The sequence below is a fragment of the Xiphophorus hellerii genome, chromosome 2 (assembly GCF_003331165.1).
Source record: "Xiphophorus hellerii strain 12219 chromosome 2, Xiphophorus_hellerii-4.1, whole genome shotgun sequence".
Taxonomy (NCBI): Eukaryota; Metazoa; Chordata; class Actinopteri; order Cyprinodontiformes; family Poeciliidae; genus Xiphophorus; species Xiphophorus hellerii.
The window spans coordinates 26428196-26453674 of NC_045673.1; the positions used below are offsets into that span (position 1 = coordinate 26428196).

Sequence of the window (25479 nt, forward strand, 5' to 3'; positions counted from 1 at the left end):
GGGAGATGCAGCTAAAAGCGAATCGTTTCGTCGTAGTTCCTAAAAGTTTGCTGAAACTATGATCTTAAAACGATTCATTCTTCTCCAAACTGAAGTCTTTGCTTTAATCTGTTACTGGCAAACTTTCATGACGGAAAACAACAAAAACGTCATCCAACCAGTTAGCCTCATCATAATGCTGAAACCATGCATTGACCAACACTTGCAGCATGAATGCAACAGGCTTGTCGCCTTGGTAACCAAATGACACAAGATGTACTTCTAATTTTAAAACGTCGTAAAACTTTTTTTCTTCCTCTTTTTGCAAAAAAAACAACCAAAAACCCAACTTTAATCATTTAGAATATTGACCAGACAAGTTACAGTTAAGTTTTTATTGATTTTATTAAGAAAAAAAATGTTACAAAATTATATTGAGCAGCAGCATAATCCTGTTAATAATCCCTAACATGTTCACATTTACTCAAAAGTACATTGAAACATGGCTGCACGGAGCTCAAACGACGATAGCTAGCGCCCCCGTGTGGCAGAAAGAGGTGCTAACCAACCCGCAAACAACCACATGGAAAACAATCTTATTTAGGCAATGGTCATTCAATTTCCTGTTCTGATTTGTTCTTATTTTCACTTTTCAAGTGTAATTTGGAGACTTTTATTTAGTATGGTAAAATATTTAAATCAATTAAATGACCAAAAACAATCTAAGGGGGGGGGGGGAACTGAGAAGCCTTAAAACCTTCCAAGGATGGGATGAAAAAATGAAGTGTAACGCATCAGATAAATAGAATATATGTCGAGAAATAATTCAACTGTGCACAGAAATCAGTGTATTCATTAAAGATAAGAAACGGCATGTTTCTGTCTAGTGTTTGGCAAAAATAAAGTCCGTTTTCTAAATTCTCCTGCCTTGAATCGAATACGTGCACAAGTGTCTCGACACGCTGGAACCCACAGCAGGAAGGACAGAAGCCGTGACTCACAGGCGCCGTCTACTTTAGTCAGCATGTTTGTAACAAAGGAGCACATATAAAAAAATAAACACTAAGTTTTGGTAACAGTTTCTTTCCTTTTAGCTTTTTTCAGAGAGATCACGAATGAAGAAAAAAAAAAAACGTTTTTTCTAAATGAACCCAGAGTCTACAGGTTTGGAACAAACGCGTCTTAAATAATCCCAGCTCTAGATTCCTAGCTTTGGTTTTCGGTTCTAATCCTGAAATATTTTCGCTTTACCCCGAACGGAGACGCTTAAGAAGGCGTAGAGTTCTCTTACTGGCAAATAAACCTTATTTAGGCAGAGAAAAATAAGCTTACATCAGGTTTCGTATGCAAAATTTCAAAGATTTAGTTAATCTTGTAACAAAAAGACGGTTATTTTCGAAAACCTGATTTTTTTTTTTTTCTTTTTTCCCCCCCCGCACCGACAACCTGATTTTTCAACAATCATAATGAAACTCCAGCCCAAACCAGAGCTTAAAAATCAACCACCCAACCGTACATCCCTCCTCCCCAAACGATTACATCACCAGGTAAATAATTAGAATACAACATGAAGATTTTTCTTTAACCCAAAGTAAACATTTTCAGGAGGTTCTTACTTTGTAAAACCATTTGAAAGTCTCATATATCCTGGGAACCAACCTAAAATCTTATTAATAACTATAATAATAATAAAAAACCCTACCTAAACAGCATATAAACATTGTCTTGTGTACTTGGGACCAGCTTTAAACTGTCAAAAATGACTCGGACTTGCAGAACAAATTCCATTTTGTGATTGTTAAATGGATAAATAAATCCCAGACTCTCCGATTGCATAGCAGTGGCCAACAGGAAGTTGGCAACGTCTCTCACGTTCGCGACGGAAAACGGGAATATTTACAGAAGGGGGGGAATGTTGCCGACGCTCGCAGCGTTTCGTTTGCAGTAAAAATGGAAACTGATCGGATTCAAAGAGTGCATTCAGTTGTCTGTCAGCCCTGAACATTCAAGACGGGAACAAAAACTGTTCTAGAGTGTAGCTCCACGAATGTGTAGAAAAGAAAAGAGAAGCAGAATGAGGTAACTTCTTGTATGTAACTAACTACACCTTCCAGCAACTAAACCATCTGTTTCCACGGCGCCCCCTCCCTCTTTGAGTTGTTACTGTAGGCACAAGAGTAAGTCCACCTGGTTGCCTCTCCGTGAGTCTTTCCACAAACTTCCCCCTCCGTTTCCTCTCAGGACTTCCTCTGTCGCAGCGTGTCGGAGCTGCCGTTCAGTTTGCTGCGGCCCGACGCCGCCCCCGCTGCTCCAGCTGCACCCACTGCTCCTGCTGCCCCCGCCGCTCCCGTTGCCCCCGCCGCTCCCGCTGCCCCTGCCGCTCCTGCTGCCCCCGGGCTGCCGTTCCCCAGCTGGCGGTCCCAGTCCACGGGTGTTTCCTGTTTGCGCCGGCGCGTCTCTTTGTAACGGAGCGTGATGTCACTGTGAAGTTGGGAAGGACAGGAAATGAGGAGTTAGCCCCGTGGGTTGTCTTAGGAGCGAATTTCCTTGACAAGAAGAAACAATGTGGTGGAGAAAATGTAAAAGTCCGGGGGAAAAAAAATACATTATTTCTGTCGGATTTTACAATTTGAAACAAGAAAATGGGACTATTTTCACGCCACGTAGATCAGTTCTCCAGAGCCTTAATGACCTAATTATTCTATTCAGGTGGTGCAGCAGAGGCTCATCTAAACGTTGCAGGACTGCGGCCCTTGAGGACTGGAGTTTGACACCTGTGAGTTACATGAATCAATAACTCACTGGGATCATTAGGAATAACAATAAATATTCATTACATTGAAACAATCCAAGAAAATCGCGGTAATGCGAGTAACATTCCTGCTCACACTGGTTGCTAAGACGCCATACACAAAAAAAGTTACACAATAATCTCTAAAAAATGTTTTCGGTAGGTTTTCTGGTTTTGAGCAAACAGAAATAATTCTGGTATTTCTATCTGACATAAACCAAGAAACGTTTGGTTTAACTTCAGACAGTGAGGGGGGAAAAAATGTGGCTTTTTATTATTTGTATGAAAATATCTGGTTTCAACTGTAAATAATAGGCTTTTTTTTTTTTTTTAATCGAACGTTAAATTTCACTTTATTACAAACCGGTGCAGTTTGAACATCCAGCACCTTTTTCACAGAAATCAAACACTTTCCAAACCTTGAAAGCTCAATGTTCAAGGATATGGAGCTCCTGTACGGATGTGACCTGGTTGTTCAGTAGTGGAGTTTGTGAAGAATGTTGTGTTTTTTCGTAGATTTTGAACAACAAGTTGCTCTGCAAAGACAGAAATGAACTGCGGAACGTGATTTGGATCGTTATGGTTCCCAACAAAAAGTCTAAAATAATTTGCATAATTTTTATCTAGAAAATAAACATAATCAGATATGCCATTTTATGCTGACGCAGTTTTGTTCCTCAGAGGACGCTCGAAGCACTCCCAGAAATCCCAAAGATGTCAAAACATCTATTTTTCAAAGTGCTGTGTGACGAGAACAAACTCGACTCTCTTCTTACCGGATGAAGAACCTCCACAGAGTCCAGATGAGGATGAGGAAGATGCCCAAGAACCAGCACTGCATGACGGAGAACGGGATGGGCAGCATGAGGGTGTGGGGGTCGTACTTGACCACGATGAGGAACTCCGTCACCGTTATGGCCGACGCCAGCCACGCCTGCTGGCCCAGCTTTTTGTGGAACTTCCTGTTGGGAGAAGTCACACGACGCGCGATTACGGCAAGCCGACCCGACCCGGACGAGCGTCTGGGGCGATAACTCCGGTACTGACGGGTCGTCCATGAAGTCGTAGATCTCCCTCATGGCCACGCCGCCCACGTTGACGAAGAAGACGAGGCGCAGCAGCACCAGGTAGTGTTCGGGAGGCATCCACAGCACGAACTTCAGGTAGAAGGTGTTCAGCTCCGCCAGCAGGAACTGTGAGGAGAGGAGGTTCAAAAAAACGAAACGTTTATGAATCCAGGAGCAAACGAGTGAGAGAAAACTTAAAAACAAAGGAGAAAATTTACATAAAATTGATTTAAACGTCTTCTAAAGCACAGGGTGTGTAACTTTTATAGTCCAAAGAGCTATTTTTTTTTTACTCTTAGTGCTGCTAAAAATGAAAAAAAATAAATAAATCAAAAAACAAACATCTCATTTTTGAGGGATGAAACAAGTCATCTTTTAAGAGTTGATATGTACACCAACATAAGATGTTTGAAAACAGAAGGTGTTTGTCTTCTACATCATGTTGACGTTTCTAGAAAATGATCTAAAATTAAAGCATCTAGTTTCCAGCTAATGACACAAAAAAAACAGCATTTTCAGGCAGATAGAAAACCTTAATGATGTTGTGATCTTTTTTGGTAAAAAGTTTTTGCTTTAGGATGATGGGGGTTTTCGGCTGTATTGAAATTTGTTTATTTCATTAAACTGCAATTGAAACAATTTTTTGGCATCACACAAGTCATGTGATCAACAACCGGATGTTGCTACTGGCAGAAATGACAAAGAAGACGACAGGAAGTGGCAAGAGGATGAAGATGTCATTAATGACTTGTCGAGTGAACAAACGTATTCACGTGTGATTTCAATTGCGTTTCTTCTTTAATGGAAACACTGCAATTGAAAAATTGGATATTGTTTTTTGACATTAGTGAGATATTAAAGTTTTGAACACATCTGTGGTGGAAACACAGCTATTGTAGGCAGCTCCAGAGTTACACAACCCTTTTCTGAAGGCTCAGCTACTTTGCACAAATACTCACCCCTTAAGCTTTTCACATTTCATCACACTACAACCAAAAGCTTCAGTGCCTTTTTAACCAGTCATGTGACTCCAAATGTGTGGAATCTAATCTCAGCATAAACACAGCTGCTCCTTAAGAGTCTCTAAAAGAAAATAATGCTTTAAGGATATGAACTTTGGTTTGACAACATTTGAAAAAAAGAACTAAGGGGTATGAATAGTTCTGCAAAACAATCTACACAAGCGTTCTTGTCGGAGCTTTGGAGTCGTTTCGCAATGTGGCGACTGCCCAAAGTGACCCAAAGTCCTTTCAAATCGGTGGTGAGATGTCGTTACCATGAAGATAATCCCCAACACAGCGAGCCAGCGCCGAAGGTCCGAAGCCGGCCTCCACTCGAACTTGGCCCAGCTGTACGGTGTGAACTGGAATGCTATGCGCTTTATCTTCCCCCTAGGAGGTAAAGTGATTAGTAGGTGGTTAGAAATGTGAAGAAAAACAAAAATACGGCTAAAAATAAGGATTTGATCAAACCCTGCCTTTTTTTTTTTACAGTTTTACGCGAATCCGACTTTTTCTTTCGTCATTTCAGCTGCTTTATTTAAAAAAAAAACAAAAAAAAAAACAAGCAAGAAATAAAACACTCGTACTAAAAGAAAAAACTACTTCCAGGACTTGGCAGATTGCATTGAATCTCTCCGGAGGAAGCTGTTCTTCTGAAGCCTTACTTGTACGTAGGAATGTTCCAGAGGCCCTGCCACTGGTACGGCTTCATGGACAGCCAGGCCAGCGTCTTCATGCCGCAGTAGATCCCCAAACCGTTGCACACCAACACATCCATGATCCACTGGGTGGGGGCAGAATAGGTTTCGTCAAAAAGGTCAGTGAGGCCAAGCCGTAATCCACTCACACGTTGTTGGCTTACAACTTTTATTAGGACAAAGTGGGCATCAAGAGACCGACGTCCTGATGATTCCTCTGTTAGCGTCGTCGTTAAAGAAAAGGGAAAATGATCCTTTCAGAATTGTTTTATAGGCCAAACCTTCCCCCATGTATTATTCAAGGTTTCTGTAGGTTTTACCAACTTATGATGGACTTTTTAAGGACATTATGGATTCCAAACAAATGCTATTTGTTTGGAATCCACCATTTTTACTTGCGTTTATTTTGCCAGACTATGTCATTAAAGCTAAGCAGCAAAATGAAAGAGACAAAAGGGACTAAGATATTAAATTAGATAAGGAACCTTTTGCACAATTAATTTACTGACATGTAGCCTTAATTATAGCTTCAAGCGTCTTGTCTCAAGTGCGTTGGGATAAAGAAGTAAACAGTGGTTGTACGCACATGGTCCCACCAGCACTCTGAGAAGTTTGGTAGCTGGTGCTCCAGGCTGTATTCCAGGAACTCAAACATCACACTGATGATCATACACATCCACCAATCCCGAATCATCAGCGTCTGACAGGAAACACAAGACAAAAACACCTGTTAAAGGTGAGGCTGATCAGAGTGACGGGGCGTCTTCATCTTCAAAATGTCAGTGTGGATTTTCACAGTAAGTAACTGCAAAGAAGTTCTTCCATTAAAATAACATATTTAAGATTCTGATGTCATATACTCAGATTTTATAAAGGAGGAACAAAAACAACAAAACAAATCCCCCAAATCTTACAAAGTATTTTTGGTCTAGTTTCTAGGGCAGGGGTGTTAAACTCATTTTCGTTTTGGGTCAAATCCAGATCATGAACGCTCTTAAAGGGCCGGCTGTGCCAGAATGTATTGATAAAACCTGTTGACAAACTGTTAAAATATTAAGACATTTTTAAAATTAAACATTATTGAACATCTTTTCAGTCCCTACAGGATTTTGTGATTCTTTTTGTGATTTTTTTTGCAATAAAAATTAAAGTGCTTGTGGCACTAATTTGGAAAAATTTGCAAGATTTGAGCTTATTTATGACGGTGAATGCGACTTTTTATTACTCGCTGTACAGATCATGGACTATAATCTGACATCCTTTAAGGCTAAGGCAGCTGTTTAGTACAAGTAAAGGTTTATGACAATTTGAGAAAAATCTGCAATAAACTCCAAATTATTAGTGCAAAAAATGGGCAGGGATTTGTAAATTTTTTGTGAATTTCCATGATAATCCTAAAGAAACTGGACAGACTGATTTATAGTCTGTCCATTTGTCAGTAAATGGATAAAAACTGCTCTAATTTGAATGATAAAATAATATTTAAGCACTTAGTGTTTAGTCAAGAATCTAGGGGGCCACATAAAAAGCTATGGCGGGCCAGATTTGGCCCACGGGCCTCGAGTTTGACATGTTCCAGGGCAAGTATCTTAGTATACTTGAAATAAAATACAACTAAGTTACAAGTAACTTTTCTGCAATAATTCCTTAATATTTTTTTTATTTTTTATTTACTAGTTCCATTGGTAGATTATTTCACTTATGGCAAAAGAAAAATGTGTATAAGTGAAATAATCTGACAAAGGAGCTAGTAATTAATTTTTTTTAAGGAATTATTGTCTTGCAACAAGAAAAGTTACTTGTAAGTCAGTTTTCTCGTATTTCAAGTGTGCCAAGATATTTGCACTAGAAACTAGATTAAAAATACTTTGCTCAACGGTGTGTTTTTGCAGTGCGAATTGCAGTTCCTTAAGTTGATTGTTAGATAAACTGTCGGCGTTTACCTTTATGTACCATCCCAGGAAGTGAGCTGGAACGAAGCCATCCATCTTATCCTGCAGAAACAAACGAGCTGATTTCCACATTGTTGCACAGCCAGGATTAGAAGTCTGTGAATCTGCAGCTGCTTTGGTAACAAATACAATCTTTGCACTTATTGATAACTTCTTAAAAAGCAAAAGAGACACATAGAGCAGAGCTGACAGACGAGTCAGTCGGTATCCGTCTGTAAAACGGTGTTTCCTTCAGCTTCTCCTCTGGAGGATCTGGAGCAGAAACTACTGATGAACAATCTTTGATCCGATGGGTGCCACACTGCTGAACAGCGACGTTGTGCACCGGATTTATCTTCCAAAAAAAAAATCAACCTCTCATCAACCACGAGGCTGCCAAAGCTAGCCTATTTATAAAAACGGGAAAAAACGGATCATGAACACTCAGAGCTACTTTCTGTTCTTCCATTTTGTCTTTTAACTAGCAGTTTTTTTGGACTTTTCTGCCCGATTCAAGCAGGCAGCAACTATATATGATGCCTCTTCTTAAACATCTGATCCCAAATCAACATGCTGGAAGTGGTGGACTGACCCACTCGGAGGCTGCAATAAATAGAGAAGGTTCTGGGTCACTGCAACAGATGCCGAGAGCAATCCCAAAGGAAAAAACAGTCCCGGTTCTTCTGGAGGTCCGGAAAAAAACTCAGGCTTTTAGAGTCGAGCACGTTAATGCAGTTTTAGGCGCCGTCTGTGGAGGATAAATATTAGTCTTGGTACAAGTGGCTTTTTGGACCTTTCAGAATGGTTCTAAACAACAAACTCAAGTTGTTTTGTCCAGTTTTTCTTTTTATTCTTGCAAAGTTGTATTTCCACAAAAAGAGACACTAACAGTATTCATAGTATGCTTTTAGATCTGTTTTTCCTCTGTTGGGATCTAATTGCTTCATTATTAGTAGTATTTTAGGTTTTTTGTTTTTTTTGTTTTTTTTTTACATAATTTGCCATCCAACAGGAAGAAAAGAGAGCCATCCTCTTTTTTTAATTTTATGTTTAGCTTTATTGTCAATCCTAAAAATAAAAATAAAATAGTGGCTCTTTAAATATAACAAATTTCGTTCAATAGATATTTTGTCTAAAATTACAAGTCGTCAAAAGACGAGTTTTATTTAGTTGCCCTGAGAGTTAAAATCTCATTTGGTTGTAAAAGCTTCAGACCCCTACTTATTCCAGAAGCAGCAACATAATTCAGATCACGACCGGTCTTAGAACGGCCCAGTCAAAGTACAGCTCTAAATCCAGTTGAGATTCTGTGCTTAGATTTGAAAATCACATCAAAGCTTAAGATTAGAAACATGACAAAAGCTTCCACGTTTTTTCTTTTTCTTTTTTTTTTTTTTTAAGGCATTCAAACATGAAATTCACTGAAACACATCAGACTCTCACCCAGAGGTTGTGAAAAGGATCCGTGGCGTTGCCCGGGTCGTAGATGAGGCAGTTTCCTCCATAGTCGCGCTCCGGCAGAGCGACCCCTAGTTTAGGGTCGATGTACTTCATGAACTGTCGCCCATCGTGCACCGTCTGTTTCATAACATCGTAATGCAAAAAAACACCAACGTTACTTGAAAAGAAGCCGTTTTGCAGATCTATGGAGGACTGATCCTGCCATAATTGTCCACATACAAGAAATACAATTAATGGCTTGGGAAAGTAATTATTGTGCAAAATATTGTAAATCATTTAACACAATTTATTTTTTAATTAGTCGCCTTTTATTTTTTGGATTTTTTATTTACTTAACAGTTTTTTTTGTTTTTTTTTAAATGACTGTCACTTCTAGATTTACTTTTCTAAAAGTGAATCTAGAAGTCAAGTTTCGCTACATTGATATTAGCAAAACTATATCAACGTAGGATGAATAAGTGGCAGTAGATCTAAAAATGTCTTGAATACAGAATATGAAAAACAAAAAAAAACATTTGATTGGAAATAAAATTGAAAATTAAATAGTAACATTAGAAATGTTACTATTAACTCACTGCATAATGTAGTAATCTGTAGAAGTTTTTTTTTTTTTTGGACATTTGGCACATTAATTACTTTACTAAGCAGTTTATTTATTCAAGAATTTGGAAGGATCAGTCTTCCATACAGAACATGGTAATCTTATTAGGGCATCAAACATACATCAAACTTTCATCAAGTTCTAGCTTTACTGGAGCTGTTGGCCAGCTGGCTGACCTCTCTAAACTACAGATCAGGATTGGCTTCTTGACATTTTAATTAAACTGGGAGAGAGAAAAGAGGCTTCCAGTGACCACTACATAGAAACACCATGAACTGAAGCAAAAATCAGTAAAAAAAAAAAAAAATCTGACATTTTGGCCGGTGTTTAGGATGTCTTAACGGCTTCCATCCGGTACATCTGTGAGCAGTCCCCGCTCAGATTTAAAGGGAATGAAATCAAGCGTTTCAGTGGAGAAGTTCTGCTGCTTCACGGTCAGAAACAGCCTACAAAGAAGAGCCATTTGGAAAACACTCTACATGATTGGACACACACCTGAAAGAGGATGAAGATGAGGAAGAGTTCATAGACGACACTAACGCAGAGCCAGAACCGCCAGTAAGCTGAAGAAGGAGAACAAACATGAGTCATTTAAAAAATATTTGGTACCGTGTTTGTAGATTCAGCTCATTAAAGTTATCCATGGTGCATTCACACCGGCCCTGTTTGGGCTGCTTTGATCCAACTCCGAAAAGTCTGGAAAGTCCGGTTCGTTTGGTGAGGTGTGAACACTCAATCGAACTCTGATCCAGACCTAAAAAGCAAACTCTGGTCCCCCCAAAGAGTTAGCCATCGGTTTGATTAATGTGAACTCTGATGCAGTTCCAGTGCATGTGTGAACGGCAAGCGGACCGAAGACCGCGCCAAAAGCAGGACGCGGACTACAGCGCAGGGCATTGTGGGAAAATGCAACCAAAACAAACACGAGAGTCAAGAGCTAGCAGGCGAAATGGCTCATGAAAGACAAAGGAGAAATCCTACAACCGCTAAAATCTGATGCCACTCCATTTTTGTTTACATTTTCTTGAAGAAGGAAGCTGAACTCGTGTCTTCTTCAGAGGTTTTTCAACTAGTCTGGATTGTTCACACAGTGCAGTGTGAAAATGTAACAAATGTTGCAATATAGAGATATTTATATACACTTCTGCTTCTTTTATGGAGCTGTTCAGACAAATCTAGGCATAACTAAGCAGGACCAGCTGTTGCTGAAATCTCAGTTCCATGGGGACGAAGAAATACTTCAATCTGTTGGTTCTCTTGAGCATCAACCTGTGTGCGGCTGAAACGAGTTTCTCCGGCTGCTGATGACAGAGTCGATGAGTCGGTGGGTGATTCTGCTCAACGTTTTCCTCTCGGACAGTTTCCCTGAAGACTCCAGGTTCGAACCCAGATCCCAGAACCGGCCCAGCAGCCTTCTTATCGGCTCCTCTGGTGGCTAAACCGGCTTCCTGTGTGGTTGCATGTCTGTTGCCTGTTGTACATGCAAATAAACGGGGAGCCACAGCACTCAGCCGGTTGTTGTCGAGGTTATTTTGTTTTGTTTTTGTCAAAGTGTTTGAAGCGCTTTCCCATCAGTGTGTCTGGACACGACGAGATCGCCAGGTCAGGTGTTTGGTTTCTTATATGCTGCTGTTTTCTGGAGCTACTATTACATTTGACTAGACTCGTTTTCTAGGCTGCACAGTCTTAAAAAAAAAAAAAAAGAAAAAGTGGCATATACAGTGGTGCTTCCATTAAGCCAGCACCTAAAGTCGTCTGCCTGGCAGATCGTTCATGCAGAAGTCACACCTCATCTGACTCCAGAGGGACGTGAAGGCAGGAAGGCATAGGAAGAAAACAACAGGCTTCAGAGAACCGATGTAGCTGCTGTCGGTTGTTGCGAGGCGTGTTGTTAGGTTACGGTTGTTGGGCGACTTCTTTGTGCTACGCTGATGTTCAGGCGCGTACGAGATCACGCCATGTTAAGCACACTCCCCGACCTGTTGAGCGAGTCCAGTCATTTCTGCTGTTAATCCTAATGCTGCATTTCTATTGTTACTCTGTATGATTCGTTTCCCCAAGGGAAAAAAAAAAAAAAAAAAAGATTTGAAGGATTTTCAGATTTACAACCCGAAGCTCCATATAGATCACGGCCTTGGGGAGTGGCACAATGACTGAGCTCCTCAGTAACGGCAGCAGCTGAACGAATGCAAAGAAATCTTTCACTGAAATTTTATTTTCTGTGGTATTTCTTAACGGAGTGGCTTTTTGTGTTCCGAGTCCGACAGAATGCACGACAAGAGACGTCTGGAAGTTTTGGGGGGGGGGGAGATCCTAATCATGTGTTTTTAATGTGGTATATTTCACCATTTCAATTTTGAATGGATGACGACAGAAAAAAAATATGAAACGCTGAATATCAAATATCAGTTTTTGATCCGTTTTGTCAAAAGCGTTGACCTCCCGGCAAATTTTAGCTGATTCCAAATGCTCTGCAAGAGCTAGCATGGAAAAAAATAACTTCAGAATAATTCTCTTTCTTGCAGTGAGATGATCCCCAACTACATGGACAGCAGAGGTGATATCACAGCTGCTGTAAAACAGGTTCTACTATTACAAACAAAAGTCTTTGGCATATTATAACAGATTAGCACTGATAGTCTCTGTGTTTCCTGTAGAGCTCACTCTGACTCCCACGATTTCAAACATTTTCAAATTCAGGATGAAAACTCAAAAAGACAAAAGAAAGCAACTTGAATGATTTGGAGACACGTCATTATGTTTAATAGAAAAGAATTATTCCTTGCCTTTTACATTTTCACACTTCACCGACACTGAAATAGCTTCTATTTAGGCTTCAGGGTAACACTTTACTTGACGGCGTGTGCATAAGACACTGTCATAAACATGACATATCAGCTGTTATGAACATGAAGGAGTCTTCATGAATGTTTACGACTGTTATCATGTAGTGTCTTTCAGTAAATAATGACACTTATAATGCAAAGTTGACCATTTTAATGGACTTTTAATACAAGTTTTAGTGCAAACTTTGTATTAAAAGTGTCATTTACTCAAGGTGTGTACAGTTGTAAACATTCATAGGCTCCTTCACGTTTATGACAGTGTCATGTCAGTATTATGCACACCCCGTCAAATAGTGTTACCAACTTCAGTCAGTAACGACGTCCAAATTGAAGAGTGGTGTTGCTACAGTAACATAGTGTTTCAATGTGGTGCGTTTACCATTCAGGAAAAAAAGATTTCAAGTCTGAATAATAGATTTTTTTTTTCTTCTCAGAGCCAAACATTTCCAGATCGAGGTCGTCGTCTGATTTCTTGGGGCGTTCCTAATCAAAGAGCATCTCGGATGTTGAGCTCTGAGTAGTGAACCAGATTTGGCTTTCTGGATTTCTAATAATACTCAGTTTCCACCTGCACTATGAATGCTTTTCATACACCAGGCCTCGGTTATGAAAACACCGTGAGACACCTGCTATAGAAGCTGTGAAGGAAAACAGGTGAAGAACAAAATAAAACTGTGTTATTTTCCCTGCGAGGAGCTGAGCTCATTCATAGAATGACATGGAGCTTAATACGGATTTGGCTGGATGGGCCAGAAACCAGTGGGTTTTGACTGTTTGCCTCAATAATTGTAAAAATGACAAAAATAAAGAGAGAAAAAACTAACAAATAATTCATTTCTGTAAAGACTTGAAATCTCATCAACATTTGACTAAAATGTAAAATATAAAAATATATTTTAGCCATTTCTAATGAATATTCTGCCTTTCCAAGAACACACGTTTGTAATTAAGCATCAAAGTTACAGAGAGCTGGCAGCTCATTTTGTTTGCAGCCACTAAAAGGTTTGTTTTGAAGGGAGGGGCCTATTTATCAGGCCAATTCCTCTGACCAATCAGAGCAAAGGAGGCTGTCTGGTGAGGGCAGCTGGGCTTGACCTTTCACAACACAATGAAGGTCAGAGTAACTGTTGCTTAATGACATGATGTCAGTGTCAACAGAAAAGCTTTGGACACTTTAACAGCATAAAAGTATAAAAGTCTGAGAAACTACTGTAGAATAATAGTCAGAGACATTTTAATAGTAGTTTTTATCTGATAAATGTGGTTGTGTGTTTGGATTAGTTTATTCTTTGTGTTTTAATGTAAAGACAGATTTGATTTTAAAGTCCTCAATAAATATGACTTTGAAATAAAATCAATCAATAAAATAAATATCTTCATGTTGGGCTAGACAACTTTGCCTAAATATAAAATCTGAGTTTTTCCTACCAGATCTGATTTTAATTGATTTTTTTTCCTCGCTTTCCTCTTTAAAAAAAAAAAAAAAAAATTACAAATGACAAAGTATTTTCAAAAGGAGGTTAGTCTGTCAGTCTTCCCTTTATTACAAAATAAGAAAAACCAAAACTATTTTACCAGAAAATAAACTAAAAATTCCAAGAAAGAATTTGTTTTAATGAGAAAGAAAAAGCTTGGATAAAATGATCAGGATTTGATGTGAGCAGTTCAGTTTGCACAATTTGAAAGATCTGTTACTGACAATAATTTGATAACAGATAACAGCAGATAAAATATTTCCATTAAGTATTAGCAAGACTTGTACCAAAATATAACTTCACAAGATGCTCAACATTCCTCTTTGTATTGACATCTCAGAAAATTGATACTTTATTCTCCTAATACCAAGACTGTACTCTTGTATTACTTTAGCATCTTAATTAAAAAAATATTAATAGCCAGGCCTTGATATAATGTCATATAGATGACCTGAATTCAATATTTGAATAAAAAGAAGCTGTAAAACAGTCTTGTCAAACAAAACAGTGGGCTATGTCCATGCTGACATAAACCTGAACTACATTAACTAAAGGAGTGAATTGGTGAAAAATGAAAAAAAAAAATAAAAATACTGGGTTTCCAAAAAAATGTAATCTTTAAAAACCAAAAATGTTTATTTTTTGACCAAACAGAGAACAGATTTGATCAAATTGTTCGTCCTACCTGGATGGGGTCGGGTGAAGGGTCCATCTTTGGCCTGCGTTACCCCAAAACAGAGGAACACCAGGATGCTGGCCACAATGCCTCTGCAACGATCAAAGAGACGGACAGGATTCCTTTCAGGTTGATTTTTATTCATATATGATGAAAAAAAAAGTTAAAGGGGTTCCAATTCTTTCTCTCTTTCTCATTTGAACAGACGGAGTTTAGATCTTATGATTGGAGTCGACCAGGAACCCGAAGCGAAGACTAATTATAGGGTTCATGCAGGTTTCACCAACTCAAATTTAAGACCTGCTGAAGATTAAAAGGCAGAGCTGTAGAAAAAAAACAAAGGGGATCAAAACCGACATTTCTGGAGATTTCTGTGGCTTTGAAGCTTCATGCTTCTCATATGGCATATTGCTCTCTAGCTAACAAGGAAATTAGTTAGAGAGCAATATGGTAGCTGCCATGTTCATTTGCTTGCTAGCTAGCAAGTAAGCAAGCAAACACACCAGCTAGCTAGTATTATCTAATGGTAGTATTAGTAGCACTACTAGTATAAGCTCATACTAATGAAGCAGTTATTAGCTCGTACTGGCAGTATGAACTACTACTAGTAGTATAAGCCAGTACCAGCTAGCTAGTATTAGCAGCTAGTTGCATGTTCCCTCAAGAACGCAGTGAGTGAAGATGTCTGTGCACAACTCAAACGTTTGCCTGATAAAAACGTCCTGCGAGAAAAAAAAACTTGCATAGTATGAGATCAATCGTGCTGCTATGACAAAATTTAAAACCTGTGATTAACCATTTTGTTATTTTCCTAAAACAATGGCCAGAGTCATTTTTTGTCAAAAGTGACTTTTTTTTTGTTGCAAAAATCACTTTAGGCAAAAAAAATGACTTAAGCTGTTATTTTCAGAAGGTGACAATATTTAAGGCCAACTTAAATTTTCTTTAATGAATTTAAGACATTTTAAGGCCTTAACTCTAGATTAATGAACTCAAGGCTTTTTAAGGATGCACAGTCACCCTGAATCAGAGCCATGTTATGTTAGGTGATGGTACCAGTCTGGACTTACAGCGTAGGTAGGGATAAGTAGCCAGACGTCGACTAAAATTAAAGCCAGTGCTGCTTTGCCAGCGAGTCTAGTCACATGAGAGTGTGACTGATTGTGCAAGTGTGAGTGGGAGGAGAATTAAGTGTGTGAGTTTGAGAGAGGAGTGTTGCATGTAAACGTTAAAGGTGGGTGCAAACTAATCAGAGGCAGAAAAAGCAATGTCTTACAGAGTGTGTGCATGTGTGGGGGTGTGTGTGTGTGTACATATGAGAGTGGATCTTTATCCCGACGAGCCGGACTCTGCTGATGGCAGCAAATCCCGTTAAGAGCCTTCCTGCAATCTCACGCAGACGCATCAACAAACAAAACGCAAACAAAACGCATCACCGGCTGCAGCTTGAGCTCAACTTTCTGGGAACCTTTCTATCAGACCCGTAAAACACACAAGTATCCTCTTACAGAAGCAAACAAAGCTAAAAATAATAATAATAAATAAATAAAAAAAACATACAAGAAGCCACGGCCCCCTCTGAAATCTAAAACAAACACAGAGCAGAACTAGATGTGATTCAGTCTGCCTTTTGGGTCTGAACCGTTAGAAAAGGTTTCAGACAGCTTACACGTTCAGCCTCTTATCCACCCGGTAATACAGTCAGAGGAAGGCCTAATGCAATTTAACAGGCAACCAACAGACCCAAGAACAGAAGAGGGACTAAATGCTGCTGCCGCCCAAGTCTGAGGTGCTATTTTTTATTTTTTTATTTTTTTGCCACCGGTGTTCCAAGACAAACGTCACTATATGTTAGTGGTTCCGGCACAAACGGACGAAAGTGAATCACATGGCAGCCGCTTGGCATTCCTCCCAGTTTCTGAGGTTTCACAGCTCTATAAAATCCACAGATGCTCGTCTTGAGTTACATTTGAGGGATAAGTTCACAACGTAATGAGTTAGTCACCTGCAACATAAAATAACATAATATACCTCTAGTTACATTGTGACTAGTATAAAGAACATAAAATTTACCATTAATTTGTTGTAACTGACAATAACCATAGTGAATTTCTGGCTACCTGAAACACGTTTCAGATAATTCAATTTAATATCTCACTTCCTGTTTCGACTAGTCATAATTCTGAGTAAAGGCGCCATAATTCAAAACATCTAAAATGTACTTTTAGATGGGAGATGCACAGATTCGACTAATTAAATCACAGATATCTTGAAAGCAAATAATGACGAGGCAAAGTTAGAGTTCCACATTTCTCTAAATTAGATTTGACCAGTCAGAAGTCGTTTAAAGACATCTCCAAATAAAGTAGAGATGTAGCATTCTGAAATTTCAATAAAACAACGGAAACATTTTTAATAAAGAAAAAGAATGGGAATATGATTGCCTCACTTTTCAAAGCTGTTTTTAACTGCACTGTGTTCGTCGGAGGATAATGAATAGGAAATTCTTTGCAGATTTCTGAAGCACTTGAATGAAGTTCTGCAGTCGCTGTTGCTGAGATCTTTCCATATCGCAGCATCTTCTGACAGTTTCGTGCCGGAACAAGTGGGGCTTAAGCTCAAATGTAATTTTAACTAGTCATAACTACGTTTGTGATGTCTTGTAATTACGGATGTGTGATGCTTCAAATGACCAATCCGGTATCAAGGAATTTTGACTCGTGAAATTAAAATCTTGAATTATTATTCTGACTGGTCAGAATGTGAATGCAGGTGTCATAAATTACCATTCGGGATGGTCAGAATGTAGTTGTCTCTGGTCAAAACACATTTTTAAGTATCTACGGATAGTCAGATGAAGGCGATTTTATGTTAAAGCAGCCTGCCATAAGTCACCAGTTATAACACTTTTCCTCTTTGTGGTTTTCACTTTGCCATTTTCAAAGCTGCATCTCCGAGGCATCTTTACGTTTGCACCGTCAGCCTGGCTAATTAAAAATGCACTCGCAGAAAGTTACTGCATGGAAACAAATTGAGTCAGTTAATAGTTTTCCTCCTCTGATGAAGTGCTTCCAGCCACATGGCAGGAAGCATAATCCAATCAAGCAGCTCCAGCCGTTTAGTGGAAAATTTCCTGCCCTTCTCTCGGGGGTCAGGCGAAGAGGGGGAGGAAGTGACGGCGGCGGCGCGCTGACCTTTTAGCGTTGTAGGCCGTGTCCTGAGGCGTCTCTTCCAGCAGCGTGACGTAGACCAGGGCGCAGGTCAGAATGAACAGCACCGTCAGGGTGTGGGCTCGCCTGCAGGGGCAGCGAGAGGGAGAGAGAGAGAGACGGCAGAAATAAGATTAGTGCCATTTATAGACGAAAACACGTTTTGATGCTCGAGTCCTGGAGGGACGGCGGCCATGTTTACACAAGGTGCTGCCAGCGGAGATCTTTTAAAAGTCGGCAAAGGGGAACGACTCGGAGGAAAGTCCGGAGCAAAAGCTGCGGAACTTCATTTCTCTGGAGTGTTTCGCGAGAACATTCAGACCGTTTTCGATCATATTCCAACAGCCAGATTCATGTCATTTTATGACAGATCCACAGTAGTTTGATGCATACGTGTAAAGGTGATGGATACACTTTCTCAATCTTTTACAAACAAAAATCTGAGAAGTATATCACATTTGTATTGAGCAGCCTTAACTCAAATCCAGTGCAACTAACTGCCTAGTAAAATCCCGTCATTACTAAACAGTTTCCATCTTTGTGTTCAGCAATAATCAGAGCAGAGATCCATGGTAACTCCGGAGGAGATCTACTGGTTAACCTCTTTGCAACCAGCTACACAGATGACACAGCAAATGCATCTCATAAGGAGAGAGTTTAAACTTTTCTGCCTAAATTCAAAACTATTCATGTTTAGATAGAAGAACATTTACACGCTAAAGAACTCGGTCTACAGGTGTTTTCTCACCTGATAGTGTAGCATACTCGGTTTGATTGGGGACCAAAGCTGGAATACTTGTTAGTTTCAGCTGGTGTGATTCTTTTTCACACTGCATTGTGTCAAACGAATCAAAACCTTTAAAAAACCTGTTTATCCCCACCCCCCTGTGGGGGCGCTGCACCAAGAACCACTGAAGAAAACAACAAAAAGAAATCTCTGAGAGAGACATGAGTGCAACTTCCTTCTTAATGAAATGTAAACAAAACTGGAATGGCATCAAGTTTTAGTGGTTGTAGGATTTCTCTTTTGTTGTTGGTAACAAAACACAAAGAACAATTTCTCCAGGTAGAACTACACAAACACGTTTGTCTTGGTTGTATTTACCCAAAATGCCCTGCGCTATAGTCCACTTCCTCCTGTTGGAGCAGTCTCCGGTCTGCTTGGTGTTCATGTTTCCATTGGAAAAGCAACAAAGTTCACTTCAACCAAACCGAGACCTCAGTTTCTAGGCGGGCCAGAGTTCGGTTGCACATTGACACCTCCCCAAGCAAACCAGACCTGACAGACTGGAGTTTGCCAAAGAGGACTAAACAGGGCTGGTGGAAATGCACCCAAAGTCGAGACCTAAACCTGTAGACAATCTGTGGCAGGACTTAATACTTCAAGACCAACTTTGAAAGACAGAACAGGCAAAAAGAAATTTGCCTGCATGTATGAAGAGAGAGTAGACAGACCCCAGAAGTAGTACAGAGGTAATTGTAGCAAACGGTGGTTCAACAAAGTGTTGACTACAATATACACACTAAATATGCATCATTCTTACTTGAATTTTACAATTATGAGCTGCTTTGTGTTGCTCCAACACACAAAAAAAATTCATGTTTTTAGGGGAGAGATTTCTGTCTGGAAACTAATAAATTAAGTTTAGCTACAAATAAACTACAGACGGTTAAACTCCCTATCTAGGTTGTTGCACAAACATTGCTTCTATGATGTGGACCATCGACTTTCCTCATGAACCAACAACCAATGACCAAACTTTGGCCTTTATCATGCCATAGTGGTGTCACTCTGATATCCTGTGCATTACTATCTATAGATAGATTTGCTGCGAGGGCAAAGCTTTATTTGACCACTTATTGATAATATCAGGGTTGATTGCCTCTATCATAAGAAATGAAGTAGCGTTCTAACTGGAGCGATGAGCTGAATGTACAGAGAGAGTCGTTGCCAGTTAGGGGCTTAAATTAAACTTTTCAGCTTCACTTTCTGCTTTTTTTATTTTTCATATATGCAACTGAAAACCTAACTTCAAGCATGTGTTGCATAAAGAACAATTTTCTCTTCTTTTAAGGCATAAAAGGAAGACTTGCCTTAAACTTCTTTTTAAGGCAACTTCTTTTTAAGGACTTGCCATAAAAAGACCACTTGTCTTCATAAAAAGAAGGCAAGTGGTAATGTGAAACTGATAAAAAAAAATTTTTTACACTTTTTTAAATGTAATTTATCAGAGCAGAAATCAAATTAGAAAAAAAAAAAGTTCAATTTCATATTTTGTCCTGGAGATGCATGAACTGTAACATTGGAGATTTTATGGTGATTTTTAGAGCCAAGAAAAACCCCCAGATAGAATTATATTACTGTCAAAACAAAAATCAAATTTACAAGACAAAAAATAAAAGCTGTATGTGCTCTTAGCTTCTGAACTCAATATTAACATTGAAACATCCCAATACCAGCCAGCAATTGCCAAAAATTAAAAGTTTAATTTAGCAAAGTGCGATATATCGGCACTGACATCGGTATCGGCAAATATTAGTCGACAGTCTAGTTATCAGTATGATAAATAAAACTGGCCCGATATCGACAACTGATATTTATTTATTTTTTGTTGACATGGAGGGGAGTGGAGACAGTTGGTTATGTGACATTGATATTTATACAGTGCAGGTTTGCGGGACGTTTAACCAAAGCTGAGGTGAGGACAGCAGAGTGGTCATTTTTTTTCCCCAAAGTGTGGAAAGGGTAGTGAAAAATATATGGAAAATAATACCTGCGGCCGTAGCAACAATATCTGTATCGGATATTGGTACAAATTTTCAAATCTGCGCATCCCTGGTCTGTTTCAATAATCTGAGCTAAACAAGAAGTGAATGAAGAAATAAATACATACAAATAAACCCAAACAAACAGACCAGCACCTGCATTCGTATTATTAGGTCAGGTTTTACTTTCTGCAAGGTGAATTCTAACGGCTGCATTTCATGCTGCAATCACAGCTTCCATCAGTCAACCTGAAGAACAAGAGCTGCTCTCCAAGTCCTCAAAGCGAGTCATGGCGGCCTTGGCATTTTCTCCTGGTTCCACCTCCTTATCCAACCTGTTCGGCAGGAGGACGAGGGGAGGGCCCTTTGTTTGCCTCCAGGCTGACAACCACACAGCAACAACGGAGGAGAACAAATACCGGTTCTGTGTAGCTCAGAGAGCCTGAGATTAGAACGGAGCCCGTTGGTAAACCTGAGATACAACCAGCAGTTTTAAATGGGTAGAAAAGTTACAGCAATAGAAACATTTACTGCAAATCCGAGTGATGTCCATTCTAATCCTCTTATTCCCCCCCACTTCTTAAAATAAAAACCACTTTCCAGTCTGCCCCTACAAGGCAGACCGCCTCTACTTTCCATCTCCTCACCAACTCGAGGCAGGTTTCCTCATCCTCAAACTGTTTTGGGACATTTCTCCACAACCCTCGGTAGACTAAACTTAAAGTCAGATCTGCCTGTTTGCAAAAATAAACAAATAAGAAGCAGCTGCTCTTTCAACCGCTTTCTGCATTTCCAGGCTGACCTGTGATCCGGATAATCACTAAATCCTTCACTCTTATCACTGGCCAGCTGTCACCAATTTTCCACACATGTCTGAGGTGGAGATTACCAGCACTGTCGTTTCCAAAGACGCATCGGATCAATGAACGACTCGCTGCACATGTCATGTGGGAAGGATTTTACCGTTTTATTTTGACTAAACGTGTCTCGTCAAACCTTTTGTTTTATTGCCGTTTCATGTGACAGAATGAAACGGCAATAAAAGGCCGTCTTACTGTAAAGGGAAGCGAAAATTAAACGACACCTGGTTTTCAAAGTTCAGCCTCATCCATCTTTCGCCAAATCAACAGATCCTGAACCGTTTATTTCATGTAGGGGCATCCGAGTACGTGGGAGTTGAATACTAATGCAAATGTTTTAAGATTTTCATTTGTAACGTTTCTGAAATTTGCAGTTGCAGCGTGATAAAATGTGGCGAAAAGTCTGGAACAGAGATCGAAAAGATCGAGAGGAAGTAAAACGTCGCGGTTAAAATAAACATAATAATCAGACATGTGTAGTTTGACTGCATTAGTTTTTACATTTAAGCGCATTTACTAGTTAGTTGAATAAACTCTAGATGCTCGATAAAATAAACCAGCAAATATTTGCACTGTCAGTCTGGAAGACACTTGTTTTTATAAGGGAAGAGGCTGATTTTGTACAAAATGGGGCTGCAGCTAACAATTATTTTTGCAATCAATTATTCTGACGATCAATCAGAATTTTTTTAAAAATATGGCACAATCTGAAGATTTTTCCTATATGTAATTAAACAGGGTATCTGCAGGTTGTAGCCAGCCAAATTTAAGACTTTTAAAGACCTTTTTTTAATGCTAGCGAGGACAAAATGTAAGACAAAAAAAAAAGAAAAAAGTAAAACCCTTTAAATATAGGAAATTATTGAGGGATCCTGTTGGATCTTATGGGCAAAAACAATCGTCCATCCAACTAGTGATGTATTTTGCTTAATAAAAAAAAAAAAAAAAAAAAGCTAGCTAGCTAGCTAGGAAGGGTATATTAGCAGCAAGTTAGCGACCACCAAGTCACAACTTTTTAAGCTTGCCCAGGCACCCTGTAAAGTTTATTTTGTACAATATTAGACAAATAAAGTAAAATGTAAATAAACATAATTCAGTTCCTTTTTTTGATAAGTAAACAAACATTTTATTAGTATATGTATCTGCAGCTGGAAAAAAAAACAACTTCTATCATTAACGTGTGAAAAGCTCAGCCTTTCTTGCTTGACTTATAATCAGTACAGTGTAGGGCTAATCTGGTGGGGGGGTTACATAATAAAAGGTGATTATTATTATTATTTGTTTTACAGAATCTGAATTTGAGTGGAACATGTTTAAAGATAAAGAAGGCTATTTTCTTTAATGCAAAATAAACATTTATACTTTTACACAGGTTTGACTTAGTCCACCTCTGACTGTGTTGCTCTTTCACCAAATGGCCTGTTTTGTGTATTCTCCACTTAATTAATCTATTACTAAATTATCTGAGAATTATTCCAATAACCGATTAATCACAATAAATCTGATTACTTGTTTCAGCCCAAGTTGAGTCAAACACTAAATGCTCTTGCATGTGACTTGCCTCCACCACCAAAGACACTAAACCGTTACACTGAAGAGCCAAGACAGCCAGGAAAAACTGCTGCAGGGAGGGAATGACACATTCCCAGACCCGCTCCCAGCATACACAGAACACCACCTGCAGTACAGGACCTCAGGTTTATTTGTCTGCCATCTTCATCTAGTGTTGGGTAAGCAGGGTGGGACACTAGTAGGTAAGCTTGGATGGAAAATGTGAGTCTGTGTGAGGAAACCCACTAATTCAGCTCTAGCTGTGCTGGAATAAACTTGGGGGCTGACTTTCAGACAGCCTTGATGCATTAGAAAACAAAACTCGCGGTCCCCCGCCCCTCCTCCCCTCCGTGGGTAGGTGGTCGTGACACCCTCAGGTCCCCCACTCACCAGAAAAAGGTGTTGGTCCCGTCGTCGTACACCTCGCACTCCGCGTTTCTCCGGTGGAGGCTCTCCTTGGACGTCTGCTTCAGCACCTTGGCTTTGGCTCCGGGGCTCGGCTCCGGGAAACCCACATCAAACGAGCCGTTGTTGACCTGCTCGGCGGCGGATGCGGCGCTGGCGCACTTGCCGGCGGACACGCCGCTTCTCTTCGACTCGGACTTGGTCATGGCTGGTTGGGTGACTGCCTTCACCCTTTTGAAAGCCGCCCACTTTGCTTTCAAAGAAAAGAAAAGGGGGGAAAGAGGAAGAAGAAGAAGAAGTAGAGGAGGAGTAGTGATCCGGCTCGGTTTGGCTTATCCCTGAGATCTGCTCCTGGTCTCTGTGATCCGCGTCAGCCCCACCCAGGTGGCTGCCAGCATCCTGAGGTGGCCGGTGAAAAATCGACGTAACTTGAACAACAGGGAGGGAGAGAAAAAAAACAACAACCTGAAAATCACGTCCCGTTCAGTTGTGCTTAGCGGTGAACCTGTCAGACAGGCAGACCGACGCCGCCTACTTGTATCAAACTATTTAAATGTCATCTGTTCCTAGACTGTCAGCAATGACGACTTCCTCCAAAACACCCTGGGAGGATTTTAAACTGTAGGAGCTAATCAACAAATCAAAGCTCTGCTTTCATGTCACACAGATTGGTTAGCTATTGGTAGCTATTTTTAAATGTTTGACCTTGTCTAGGAGACTTAGTCAACTAAAAGGTTTGTTACTAATTAACCAGCCGGTATAAAGAGACTTCTTTAAGACAGCGTTTCACTATTTATGTCTCTTCTTTTAAAGGACTCAGGACATTTATTAGCTAGCCGCTCGTGTGCGTGTGAAATGTAGCTACGACTACTCACCAGCTGGGTTAATTTGTGTGCTTACGGGCTGTTTTACGGGCGGCAGGAGCTGCTGCCACTCGACACATTATAGCAAATGTCGAAAACAGCTTTGCTGCTAATGAAAAAAAAGTTGTTTAAAGCCTGGCTGTACCCACACACACACACACACACACACACACACACACACACAGAACCACTGATGAGCCGCTGAAGCATTGACAATCAACTGCATGCGCCGCACACAATCACATGCTCTGAAACACAAAGGCATTTCCGGTAATTGCTCTTCAAAGTAAAACGGCCCTCCGTCTCCGGTTAGAAGTGATACGTCGGGGCGGGCGCCATGTTGTGAGAGGCAGTTTCGCGCGGTAAGAGTAATGTTATTCCAATACGCTGTTTTGACATCTGGTGTGATTTGAATAAAGTGATGTGAAAATTCTGATATTTTGAAGATAAAATAACAACAATGAATAGAAGTACATAAGGTCATTACACAACAAATTCAGGAAGAAACATTTGTTTGGTTACAATACCCTTCCTATTCATACAGGGAAGCAGTTAGAGGGGGTAGCCTAGCCAGAAATTGTACTATGATATTATAACAATAAAACAACATTAATAATAACCAAGTAGAAATTAAAAAGTATGGTGCAGTAATATTACACTTAGAAGTACTTTTCTTTTGAAAATTACTCAAACCTTGACCAGGGTTGATTGCATGAAGTACCTTATCATTGCCTTCCAGAAGTTTGCCATGATATCATCATCTGGGCTTTCCCAAATTATTCCAAGGTGTGGTAAATCTAGTGTGTATAAGCTTCCAAATGTAAAGAAAGCAATGATAATTCTTAAAAAAAATGAAAAGTCCTTGTCATTTAGAAAGCATAAACTTCTGATAAACCCCACTGACAACAAGAAACATTTACTCTTATTTAATGTCAGACACAAAGATGCCTTTTCATACAGAGTAAGCAATACAAACCTCAGCAACGGTCTTCTACAGCTTTGTTTTTATTATTATTAAAGCGTCTCGTAAAAAATGCCACTCACAAAATGGCCGTGACTTGACAGGCATTCGGAAGCTCGTCTGCTTTTTCTGTGCGCCTAATGACGAACTGAAATCGTTTTATTATGAAAATAAAAACATTCGACTCGGAAGTCCAGCTTCGCCTACTTTCCTGTGCGGTATAACCTCGCTTTACTGAGGAACATTTACTTTTCAGTATTATCGGTCTGTGAGTTACTAACATTCAGTAACGGTACAAAGAGCTGAGCAGGACTGTGCTCAGTCTGAGCTTCAGTTTA

The 25479-nt window shown here is 39.8% G+C and overlaps 1 protein-coding gene across 2 annotated transcripts; it reads right to left on the bottom strand.

Moving 5' to 3' along the window:
* Positions 1-355: 355 nt before the first annotated feature.
* ptdss2 (phosphatidylserine synthase 2) lies at positions 356-24356 on the bottom strand. 2 transcript variants are annotated; one of them, XM_032590795.1, is made up of 13 exons: positions 24193-24356; positions 23303-23745; positions 17721-17822; positions 14536-14618; positions 10025-10092; positions 8911-9045; positions 7480-7530; positions 6123-6236; positions 5504-5622; positions 5114-5228; positions 3818-3963; positions 3547-3732; positions 356-2460 (listed from the first exon to the last, which is right to left on the bottom strand). In XM_032590795.1, the coding sequence occupies exons 2-13, from the start codon at positions 23521-23523 to the stop codon at positions 2217-2219; spliced, it is 1584 nt and encodes a 527-aa protein (XP_032446686.1). In that variant the 5' UTR covers positions 23524-23745; positions 24193-24356; the 3' UTR covers positions 356-2216. The 2 variants fall into 2 exon arrangements, with proteins under 2 accessions (XP_032446686.1, XP_032446694.1); XM_032590803.1 differs by lacking the exon at positions 24193-24356 and having other exon boundaries at positions 23303-24139.
* Positions 24357-25479: the final 1123 nt, after the last annotated feature.